Source organism: Rhinatrema bivittatum, chromosome 2 (genome assembly GCF_901001135.1).
Source record: "Rhinatrema bivittatum chromosome 2, aRhiBiv1.1, whole genome shotgun sequence".
NCBI classification, from domain to species: Eukaryota; Metazoa; Chordata; class Amphibia; order Gymnophiona; family Rhinatrematidae; genus Rhinatrema; species Rhinatrema bivittatum.
In genome coordinates, this window is record NC_042616.1 from 508,253,360 (window position 1) to 508,265,692 (window position 12,333).

General features: G+C 47.6%; 1 protein-coding gene across 1 annotated transcript in view; it reads left to right on the forward strand.

Moving 5' to 3' along the window:
* The window catches only part of JARID2 (jumonji and AT-rich interaction domain containing 2), a 585,747-nt gene that overhangs the window by 558,329 nt on the left and 15,085 nt on the right, over positions 1-12,333 (forward strand). Inside the window, 1 exon segment of the mRNA XM_029590689.1 lies at positions 1,195-1,325. Within this exon segment, the coding sequence (XP_029446549.1) occupies positions 1,195-1,325 (131 nt within the window).

Below are 12,333 nucleotides of genomic sequence, written 5' to 3' on the forward strand. Positions count from 1 at the left end.
TTCTGTCCTTGGGAGAGTCTGTAGCCCACTAGGACCTGCTTCTGGCTCACTAGGTCTCAATGTTTTCACAACTAAAAACTGGTCTAAGGTGTACAACAAAAAAACCCACCAACCCCACATGCTCATTTTCCCCTCCCCACACCCTCTGAGCACATCTCTGGCCCCCCACATGCTCATTTCTCCCTCCCAGCATACTCATTCCTCCCCTCCTGATACTGTACCTTGCCAGCTGAGTGCTGTCCCACGATGCTGTTGCTTGCTGCAATGCCGGGCCGGGTCTGCCCATGTGCACCTGAGATGGACAAGCTTCATTGGCGGCAGCAGCAGCTGCAGCAGCAGCAGCCAACCAATCACTATAGAAGTCCCGCCCATCAAGACCAAAAAAACACGATTGGCAGTAAAAAAAAAACCCAATTACAAGCAATCCGCGGGAAAAAAAAAAGCGCACACGTGTACGGCACTTGAGGCATTCAGGTCGTAACTCGAAATCTGGTCGTAACTCAAAATCGAACAACTTGGTCATAGCCCAAGTTGTTCTTAGATCAAGCCAGTCGTAACTCAAGGGTCCACTGCATGTCTGTTTTGCCCCCCTCCTGAATACCCCCAGCAACCAAAACACATTGGACGAAATCTCACCCTTTGTTTTTTTTGGGAGTTTTTTTTTTTATTTTTTTTAGATAACCACACTTGAGATTCAAAGCATAAAGCAAACACAGCCAGACAAATGTGTGCATTGTTTTTTATGTTATAAATGTCCACCCAGGATTACTTCAGTAAATCTTATGATTACAGCACCTTTGCAGAAAAGGGCATCCAGTCTGAGTGCAGAATGGTTGTGTGATTTGCAAAAGGCCACAAAGGAAGTAGTAGCTAATTTTTATTTTTGTTGATTGTGATTCCTTTACTTTATTGATCCAATGTATTATCCAAAGATGTTGTACATGAGCTTTGAAAACCATGCAAGTGCTCCCTTCAGGTGAGCAGGTGAGAAGAGATTTGAGTTGAGATGTCCAGGCTCATAATGCACTGTTCTAACCATTCGGTGCTGCTAGGTCTTTGAATTTAGCTGCATATATTGTCATATAACATCTGTGCAATTAATTGGTATGACTGTAGACAAGCAGGTCAAGGGATTGCTTTTATCCATTTGTTTCTCTCCAGGGTAATTTGCATTTGCATTTTTTTGGTTCGTAGGAAATGAAGCGTCGCCACATAGCCAAGCCATTTTCCATGGAGAAGTTACTGTACCAGATTGCAGCTGCAGAAGCAAAGAAGGAAAACGGGCAGAGTCTGAGCGTTATTTCTTCACCTCTTAGGGAGCTCAGGTAATGGGCTTATTTTCAGTGTTTTTTTTTTCCTCTTCTTTTTGTGATGGTCTTCAGCTGAGTCTTCACTACAAACTCTGAAGGTGATAGTAAAAAGGAGAGCAAGACTAAGTAAAAAAAAAAAAAAACTGTCTTGCTCTTACCCACACCAACAAAGCAACGAGCAAATGTTTCATGGTCCAGTGCAAAGCACAAATCATGCACTGGAGAGGAGGCGCCCACTAGCATCATGTGTTACGGTGCCAGTGGGTGGAGCTTCCCAATGTGAGAAGTCTGCTGCCTGCACCAAGCAGGTACCAAAAATAAACACCTATTTTTGACACACACCCCCCCTTTTTTCTTTTTTTTTTTCTTTCTCTGATGCTGGGAGTTGTGATCGTAGGTGCAAAAGTCTTTGATGCAGAGAGCTATAGAAGCACTGGTAGCTAGGGGTGCAAGCAACATTTCAGCATAGCTGACTTGGAAAGACACTTTGAGCTTTTCTACTATGGACAAATAGCATTCTATAGGATAATGCAGCCTTTGTAGTAAGAATTGTACCAAACATTATCACCTCTAACTCTTCATTTTCCCCTTATGATATTTCCTGACGCTTTTCCCCTTCACCCCCAACTAATTTCAGGCCAATGTAATAAAATCCGCATTAAAATATGCACTGGTTTTTAAAGCAGATTTTCTTTTCTCTGAGGACAAGCAGGATGGCAATACTCACACATGGGTGATATCATCCAATGGAGCCTGGCACAGAAAACATATGTCAAAGTTTCTAGAACTTTGACTGTGCCTCACTGGGCATACCCAGTCTTTCTTTTTCCATGGAACTCTCTGATCGCAGTTTTGTGCCTCATGCTCCTGTTCTGTGCCTTTGGGTTTTTTGGCCAGAATTACAGGATCATTCGTTGCGGGGTCCCATGGTTTTGTTCCTCATAGTTTTCCCTAGATAAGGTTTTTTGGTCATTTCTTTAAATTTTCACTCAATTCCCTTACTCGTTCAGTGTTGCTCTACCATTGGTGCCCACTGGCCTCCATGCCATGATCACCATAGAGTTCTATTTTTGCCTCCCTTTTCTTTCAGCTCAACATGTCTAGCAGGTTCCAGTGATGCCCCCTCTCCCTCCTGTGCACAAGGATATGTCTATCATGGACCCCAGTGATGTGTCATGTGCCTGGGGCATCACATGATGTCTATGGATGTCAGAAATGTGCAACTATGACACCAAAAAGACATCAATCCAAATTGGAACTTGTGAAAAAGCATTTTGGGCACCGAAAGACCGATCCATTGGCATTGGAGACATTGACATTGAAGGACCTCTGAGCTGCACTGGTCGAAGGAGCAACATCGGGAGGACTGTCAGTTCCCTTGATGCCTTTGGAAGATAAGGACCCCAGAGGCAGGCCTTCGTCTGGCTTTTTCTGATCGAAAAAAGTGTCTGGGGTCTGCCTCTTCAACAACAGCATCAAGAAGTTCCAATGCTGGGCATTGAGGGAAGCCAAAAAGAATCATTGGTCTCTGTTGGTGTCCGATGCCAGGAGGGAAACAGTCCTGGCAAGCCATAACCTCCCTAAGCGGTCCCGTGGTGAGGAGTGCTCATCCTCTAAGCAGGCTAGGCCTTCACGACAGCTTTTACCAATCCAGATGGCCATCGCAGATCAGCCTCTCGGTTCCAATGAAGATGTGGTCACCCCTCCTGCCTGCTACTCAGAGTTAGTATCGGCAGTCTTCAAGGAGGAGTTGGATAAAAAGATTTAGCTGGCTTTACAGAAGGTGCTATAGAGCCTTGTTGCCAGGGCATTGAGAGCACCAAGCAGGAACCATCAATCCTCGAGTAACTGCTAGATTCCCTTTGGGTGCTCAGAGGAGGAGAGGCCAGTGCTGGATCCAATGCCCAGAGAGACATCAGGGTCAATGACTGCTGCCCTGCTGTTGATGTCCAGCTTCTTGGGAGAGGAAGCTTCCTCGTCGAAGCTCCTTTTGGATTCAGGCCAAAACAGCCAAATGCATCAGTCCTTGAGACTTTGACTAAGGATTGAGCATTGAAAGAGGTCTCCCTACCAGCAGGCTAGGGTGAGTCATACTCCAAATATTCTTGGGGGTACGGCTATGACTCTGCAGATATCTCTGAAGTGGAGGTGCCTGCAAGGATCTCTTCTAAATTCCTTGTCTCTGGTAGAGAAGAGGAAGTCCCTTCCTGATGTCCTATTCGTCACAGGTTTTGTTAGGAAAATGACTGAGGCCATTCCATTTGTTACAGATGGAGGATGAGTCCAGAAGTGAAATGCTGGACATCCCCCAGTTTGTCAAGCCCCCTAAGGAAATCATGGCAATCCCAGTCCTTCAGGAGGTACAGATGTGGATGTGGAAAACCCCCCTCTGTGGATCCAGTCAACAAGAAGGCGGACGCAGTCTCTCATCTAAAAGGGCTTCTGGATTTGAAAAGACAGTTTCCATACTAGTCTGTAGTAGTCAAATTTGTTCTCAGAAAGGTCGAGGTCCAGAACTCATTCCTTTGTGCCCCCTCCCCAGGGAAGGAGTCTAGAAGCTTTGACACCCGGTAAGGAAAGTTTATCAGGGTGCTATGCTCAACACCTATATAGCTTCCAATCAGCTCTTTATGGGCTAGTATATGTGGGATGTACTGGAGTATGTGCGGGATGTAGCCGATTTCCTCAAAAGCAGCAAGATGCCCTAGAGTCACTAGTGAACAAAGGGTTAGAATACAGAAAACAAATAGTCTGTTTGATCTTTGAGGTTTTCGAAACAGCATTGAGAATCTCTGCTGTAGGGATTGGAGCCCTCAGACTTGCCTGTCCAGAAGTATAGGAAAGACTAGCTGATATGCTGTGTACTGGGGAAAATCTCTTTATAGAGTGAAGGATACAGCAGCACAGATCAGAGATCACTGTACAGTGCTCGGGCAGCTCTTCGCTGGCACTCAAACCCTGCTTCCTCCTCCAAGCTGTATCCAAGGCCTGGGCAAAGAGGGCACGTTTTCCACCCAAAAAGGTGCTATCTGTCATGCTTTGGTCCCATACACAAGAGGCCCATCCGAGTTAGCAGAGGGTGCCTAAGCCCCAGACGGCAATCTAGTCAGCATCTGGAACAGAGTTTTGACAGGATTGGAGAGAACCTATCCAATATCCCATTACCCATGTCAGAGGACCTTCCGATCGGAGGAAAGCTGCAGTTTTACATAAACTGTTCTCACAATGTAAATTCAGATGTTTGGGTCCTCAGCATAATCAGAAAAGGGTACAATTAAACCTATTGGGTGTCCTGCCAAATTGGCCCCAGAGTTTGGGGTCACTTATATCAGTACCTGCTTCATATAGAGCTCTCCTCCCTTTTAACGGCCAGTGGGGTTGAGACTGTTCCACCAAGACAGAGGGCATGGATTTTATTCCAAGTATTTTGTGATTCCAAAGAAAACAAGGGGCCTCCTTCCTATCCTAGACCTAAGGGCCTTTCAACAAATTCATCAAAAGAGAAACGTTCAAGATAGTTTCCCTGCGCACTTTAATCCCCTTTCTTCAAAAAGAGGACTGGCTATGCTTACTCAACCTAAACTAAACAAGTAAATAAGGATGTTTGGTCTGTGTTTTGGTCTGTTACCATTATAGATATAGGAAAATTAATCCCACAGTTACATTAAATTTAGTCCATTAGATGAATGCCCATTTTGGATAATTTGGATTATATATACTAATACGTATCAAAATTTAACTGAAATAATGAATGCAGCCCTCTGCGAAGGACATTTACCGGCAATATTAGAGCTATAATTAGACCTGTGTAAAAAAAAAAACAAAAAACCACTATCTGAGATGGGCATATCAAATTACTGCTAAACTTCAAATCTCCCTAAGGTAAGTGAAATAGAGAAATGGGTTTTGCATCAGCTACATGAGACATGTTTGCTCTAATGGATGAGCTACATAGAAAAAAATAATGGATCAGCTATGATCTTAGTGCAACTTGACATTTCTTCTGCATCTATGCAATGAGCCATGAAGTAGTATTGTCAAAACCGAGGAAGTTGGCTTTCATCATTTTTATCAGATAGGAAGCAATAGGTAAGAATTGGAAGCTGTTCCTCTTGGAAATAGTGTAGTCAGGTATCCCTCAGGGATATATACTTATACATGCGAAAGAGGTTAGGAATTTTCAGCTTGGAGAAGAGACGACTGAGGGGGGGATATGATAGAGGTGTTTAAAATCATGAGAGGTCTAGAACGGGTAGATGTGAATCGGTTATTTACTCTTTCGGATAGTAGAAAGACTAGGGGGCACTCCATGAAGTTAGCATGGGGCACATTTAAAACTAATTGGAGAAAGTTCTTTTTTACTCAACGCACAATTAAACTCTGGAATTTGTTGCCAGAGGATGTGGTTAGTACAGTTAGTATAGCTGTGTTTAAAAAAGGATTGGATAAGTTCTTGGAGGAGAAGTCCATTACCTGCTATTAAGTTCACTTAGAGAATAGCCACTGCCATTAGCAATGGTAACATGGAATAGACTTAGTTTTTGGGTAATTGCCAGGTTCTTATGGCCTGGATTGGCCACTGTTGGAAACAGGATGCTGGGCTTGATGGACCCTTGGTCTGACCCAGTATGGCATTTTCTTATGTTCTTATGTTCTTACCTTTACCAGAAACACTTTCTTTACTTGTGTCAAATACTATGTTTATACAGACAAATCCAATTGTTAATTCCATATGATGCAAGTGGAATTAGTGCCACTGAGATACTTAATCACTATTTTAGTACAGTGAGGGATTGTATGTACAACAGGCTGGTATTTAATGTTCAGAAAACCATATTAATAGGGATAGGAAGAATGTGCCCCATCTATAAATTTGTTTAATATGAAAATCCAAGGTAAAAGAGCTGCCTTTGCTAATTGAAGGGAGGGATCTTGGTGTGCTTCTGGACTTAGAAATGAAGATGAAAGGTCAAGTTAAAGCAGTAGCAAAGGCAGCATTCTTGAAATTGAATATTGTTAGACCGCTAAAAAATTATATATATCACTTGCTGATTGCATTTCTTTGTATTTGAGCCTGCCAAAACTGTTAACAGGGTTTTCCAGTTGGTCCAAAATTCTGCAGCAAGAGTGGTAAAAAGTAGGCTGTATCAAGGAATTGCACTAGTTCTCCAAGGACAAGCAGGATGGTAGTCCTCACACATGGGTGACATCAAATGGAGCCCGGCACGGAGAACTTTTGTCAAAATTTCTAGAAACATTGCCTGGCACACTGAGCACGCCCAGCATGCCGCTAACCACGCATCCAGATGGGTTCCCTCTTCAGTCTCTTCCTTTCCGCGAACCTGCTGCCCAGTGGTTGTGAGCTTCTACTTCTTTTCCACAGTTGTTTTCTAAAATTTTGCTGTTCTCTCTCCCTGCGTCATGAAGGGTCCCTCGTATTTTTGTCTTTTCCGCTCTCCGCAACCTGGTAAGTCCTTTGAATATTTGCAGTTGATCGCCAATGGTTTCATCTCCCGGTACCCACCGACCCTTGACTGCGTGCCACATACATTTTGCGATGGCATTGACTGGTTTTCGCCAGTGCCCCTGGACTATGTCCATCACAGACCCCCACGAGGTCTGCGTCCTCTGCCTGGGGGCATCAGTTATGACCTTTGTGCCCAGGTGACCCCTAAGGGCTGTTGGGCACGTCTTGACAAAATGGAAAAATTATTCGGTTCCAAAAGATCAGATCCATCGTCTGCTTCAGGAACCTCCATCCCACTCAGGAAGGAGGTTTTGATCTTGACCCTGTCGGAGTCGCCCCGGCAACTGCTCCCTGGCCCCAAGACAGGAGCCGAGGACTGACTGCGCTCTTTGTTGCCTCATTCCCGGTCGGATTTCTCACAGTCTCCCTCGGTTCTGAGAAAAGACCATGGTGGCCACCTAGAACAGTCGAAGAAACATCAATATCGGTCATAATCCTCTAAGTCAGACCATGGACAGGCATTGACATAGGTGCCTCTGAAGAAACGGTCTCAGGCAGAGGAAGCAATTCACTCTGAAGCCTCCAAGGAGCCTCCACCAACACCGGTAAAGGGATCTGGTGCCCCCCAGTTCCTCAGGGGATGTCCCAATTTCGCCAACTCCTCCTCAAGCCATTTTGTCCTCAGCTGCCTTTGAGGAGGAGTTGGAGAGGCGCATGTGGTTGATGGTCAGCTGGGCCCTGCAGGGCTTCGAGCTTCTGGTTCCACCGGCACCACCACCACCGCAGGAACAGACTCCACTGGTGGTTGTGCCATTATTAGAATGGCTCAATATGCTGCTTGGTGTTCCACCAATGCAGCTGGCACCAATGCCCCAAGCCCCCCCACAGCTGAAGGGAGCACCACCGCCACCAGCCCCCATCCCGGTGAGCGACTCCTCAGAGGAGGAAGGGCCATCAGGCTAGATGGCGTTTCAGGGACGCATGACACTCTGCCACCTCCCAGGTCCCCTGAGATTGGTTTCACTGGTGTCTTCGATCCCCTGATCCTACTGATGCTGTTGGACCCATTGGTGCTTCTATGGCCTCGAAGCCCCCCGATGCCCCCGGTTCCTCCTTCGGTGCCTTCAAGGCCTACACCTGGGTGTTCGAATCCCAGAAGTAAGCTGTGAGGAGGAGGCCCCTTATGACCCTTGGGAAGAGGAGGCGGCCATGTCCCTTCCACTGAGGAATTGGAGGATCTGCCCTCAGAGCCCTCTCCACCAGAGGAGTGGCAAAAATCTCCCCCGGAGTATCTCTCCTTCGCGAGGTTCGTAAAAGCCAAGGCAAAATTTGTGCCTTTCCAGCTTTTAACAGAGCAAGACACCAGGCACGGGATGCTTGAGATTCTGCAATTCATGGATGCCCCGAAAGAGGTAGTGGCAGTGCCAATCCATGATATCTTCAAGGAGCTGGTAGCCCACCTTTGGGAGCACCCCATCTCGGTGCCACCGGTGAACCGGAAGACGGATGCAGTTTACCTAGTTCAGCTTACCACCGGGTTCGAGCACCATCCGCTTCCCCACCAATCGGTGGTGCACTTGATGCCCTTGGATGCTGGGTGTTTCAGGCACAATGCTAACTGCCCATCTGCCCATATTACCAGTTGTACATGGGGCAGTACTCCAGGAACCTATGAAAATAGGCCCTTAATTCTGTGAACGCCTACCACAGCGATTCCAGGAGGATTTTCAAAAAATTGTGCAGCAGGGCCTGGAACGCGATAAGCACGAAGTTCGCTCTGCTTATGACGTCTTCAAGACAGCCATGAGAACCACTGCAGCGGGCATCGAGGCTCAGTGGATGGCATGGCTACGTGCCTCAGACTTATGCCCTGAAATCCAGGACCACCTGGCTGACTTGCCATGCACAGGGGAAAATCTGTTTGGAGACAGAATCAAGGAGGCGGTGGCGCAGCTGAAGGACTATCAGGAGACTCTTCAGCAATTGTCAGCCTGTACCTCTGACACCCAGCCGCCCGAGAAGCCCCCTCAGCAACATCCGAAAAGGCCCTTCTACCGGTCATGAAAATACTACCCGCCAGCACTGAGGGCCAGACCTCAACATCCTCCTCCCAGGGCAAGGCCCAGGCAGCCTCGGGAACCTTGAGCAACCATAGTTCTGCCGCAGAACCCCTCTACAGGGTTTTGACTGGCGGCCTGGGAGCATGAGCCAGCCCTCACCAGACCCTCTGGTTGGGGGTCAGCTCCAACTTTTTGCAGACCGATGAACCTCGATAACATTGGACCTCTGGGTCCTGTCCATTGTGCGTCAGGGCTACAGGTTGCACTTCCAGTCAGTTCCACCCTACTCACCTCTGTGTCCCCGGTGGAGACCAACAGTGGCTTACAAATGCTTTGGGTATAGCTCTCCTCCCTCGTACTAGCCTGGGCAGTCAAAAATGTTCCACCCAGTCAGCATGGCGAGGGGTTATTCTCCAGGTATTTTCTAATCCCCAAGAAGACGGGAGGACTCCAGCCCATTTTGGACCTGAAGGCCTTAAAACATTTTCTGGTAAAGAAGTTCAAAATGATCTCGCTGGGCACCTTGATTCCCCTTCTCAAAGTGGGAGACTAGCTCTGCTCTCTCAATCTAAAAGACGCATACACCCATATCCCCGTCTTTCAAGCATATCAGCAATACCTTTGATTCCTTGTCGACAGTAATCACTACCAGTATCGCGTTCTGCCCCTTGGCCTGGCATCTGCACCCCGTGTCTTTACCAAATGTCTAGTAGTTGTCTGTGCATATCTTCGGAGCTGGGGAATTCATGTCTTCCCATACCTCGATGATTGGCTTATCAAGAGCACTTCAAGACACAGAAAACAGAGGGCTCTGCGCACCTATATCCAAATTTTGGAGACTCTGGGATTTCTGGTCAACTATCCAAAATCCCATCTCCAACCGTCCTTGCAACTGGACTTCATTGGGGCTCGACTGGACACTGCCCATACAAAGGCTTTCCTCCCCGGGTCAAAGCAGAGACCCTCGCGGCTCTCACTCGGGTAGTCTCCGCTCGCTCTCATGCCTCAGCACATCAGTTTCTCCTTTTTCTGGGCCACATGACAGCAATGTGCATTTCACCCTTTTTGCTGTACTACACATGCGCAGTTCACAGTGGATGCTACATTCTCAGTGGTGCCATGCAACTCAAGACCTGCGTGCACGTGTCCTAATTACCGCATTGTAATGTCAATCCCTCCAGTGGTGGGCAACTTCCTCCAATCTGGAAAGGGGGAATCCCCTTTTGGAGCCCACTACCCCAGCCTACCCTCACCACAGACGCGTCTTGGTTGGGGTGGGTAGCGCATCTTGTGGGTCTCCACATCCAGGAGCTCTTGTCTGCACAAATATTGCAGTCTCAAATCAACTTCCTGGAGCTGTGAGCAATTCGGTAAGCCCTCCAGGCATTCCGAGACAGCTCCTGAACAAGGTGGTTCTTGTTCAGACTGACAATCAGATAGCTATGTGATATCTGAACAAACAGGAGGGAATGGGATCCTTCACCGTCTGTCAGGAAGCAGTCCACCTTTGGTCGTGAGTCATTGACAATTGCATCCTCCTCAGGGCGGTGTATCTCCCAAGGATGGACAACCTGGCGGACTCCTTAAGCTGTGCCTTTCGACCTCATGAGTGGTCCCTCAGTCAAAATATGGCGAAAGGAATGCTCATAGGGGACACCAGACATAAACCTCCTCGCCTCCTTGGATAACAGGAAGGTGGACCGCTTCTGCTCCCTAAACTAGAGGAACAGCGGATTGCTGGTGGATGCATTCTCGATTCACTGGGGCACCGAGCTGTTGTACGCTTACCCTCCTCTTCCTCTCATCTCGAAAATACTCCACAAGCTTCAGCAGGATCAGGGCTCCATGATCCTGATCACCCCCTTTTGGCACCGTCAGGTCTGGTTTCTGACCCTACAGGACCTGGCCTCGTGTCCCCCGATCCGGATAGGGACGGCTCTGGACCTAATCACTCAGGAACAGGGCAGGCTCCGTCACCCCAACCTACAAGCCCTGACCCTCTTGGCTTGGATGTTGACCAGGTGACTGTGTGTAGGCCCTCGGCCTTTCGGAAGGGCTTAATCTTACAATATGAAGTGGAAGAGGTTTTCAACCTGGTGCGAAGTTCGCGGTCTGGATCCCTTTTCTTTCTCCCCTCTTGCACTCTTAGACTATTTACTGTTCCTCTCCGAATCTGGTCTGCAAACCACTTCGGTGAGAGTTCACCTCAGTACCATAGGGGCTTACCACCACAGTTCGAATGGTGCTGCAATCTCTTCTCATCCACTGGTGGGGTGGTTTATGAGGGGCTTATTACAACTAAATCCCCCCCACTCACCCTCCAGCAGTTTCCTGGGATCTCAATATTGTCCTATTGCAACTCGTGAAATCTCTGTTTGAGCCCTTTGTTCTTGCGACCTGAAGTACTTCTCCTGGAAAGTTATCTTCTTGGTCGCAATTACATCAGCTCGCAGGGTCAGCGAACTGCAAGCCCTAGTGTCGTATCCACCTTATACAAAATTTTGTCACGACAAAGTGGTTCTCCAGACACTTCCGAAGGTGGTTTCAGAGTTCCATCCCAAGGTGGTTTCAGAGTTCCCAAGGCCTCACATACCAGAGTGAACGGGCTGTGCACACACTAGATTGCAAGAGAGCGCTGGCTTTTTACTTGGAGCAGACGGCGCCTCACCGCCTCTCCACTCAACTCTGTCTCCTTCAACAAGAACAGGCTAGAGTTTGCTGTCTCCAAGCAGACTTTATCCCATTGGCTTGCAGACTGTTCTACCTTCTGCTACGCACAGGCAGGCTTACAGCTTGGCAGTCTCTGTGGCTCACTTGCGTGCAGTTCCCATTCACGAGATTTGCAGTGCAGCGACCTGCATTCACCTCACATTATTGCCTGGACAAAGATGGTCACTGGGACAGTCGTTTCGGACAGTCTGTCCTACGTAATCTTTTTCAGCCAGAAAAACCCAACTTGCCATCCGTGGGTCCTTCATTGGGTGCAGGCCTGCTCTTCTGGTTAGTGCAGCTCTAGTTGTACTAACCAGAAGAGGTGCCAACCTCTAGTTGCACTAACCAGAATAGGTGCCAACGTGCACAACATGGTTGTGCACGTTGGCACCTATTCTGTGCTGCACATGGTGGGAGCGGCTTGAAGCTACTTAATCACCCATGTGTGAGGACTTACCTTGGGGAAAGCAGAGTTGCTTACCTGTAACAGGTGTTCTCCAAGGATAGCAGGATGTTAGTCCTCACGAAACTGCCCGCCACCCCACAGAGTTGGGTTTTTTCTCTCTGTTTCTTATTTTATTTTTTTTTTGCGAGCTCTCTGTTATAAGACTGAAGAGGACCCCCGCGTGGTTAGTGTCATGCTCAGTGTGCCAAAGTTTCTAGAAACTTCAACAAAAGTTTTCCATGCCGGGATCCATCTGATGTGTGTGAAGACTAATATCCTGCTGTTACAGGTAAGCACTTTGCTTTGCCAATATTGCAAACAATTCATTTCAAGAGATTA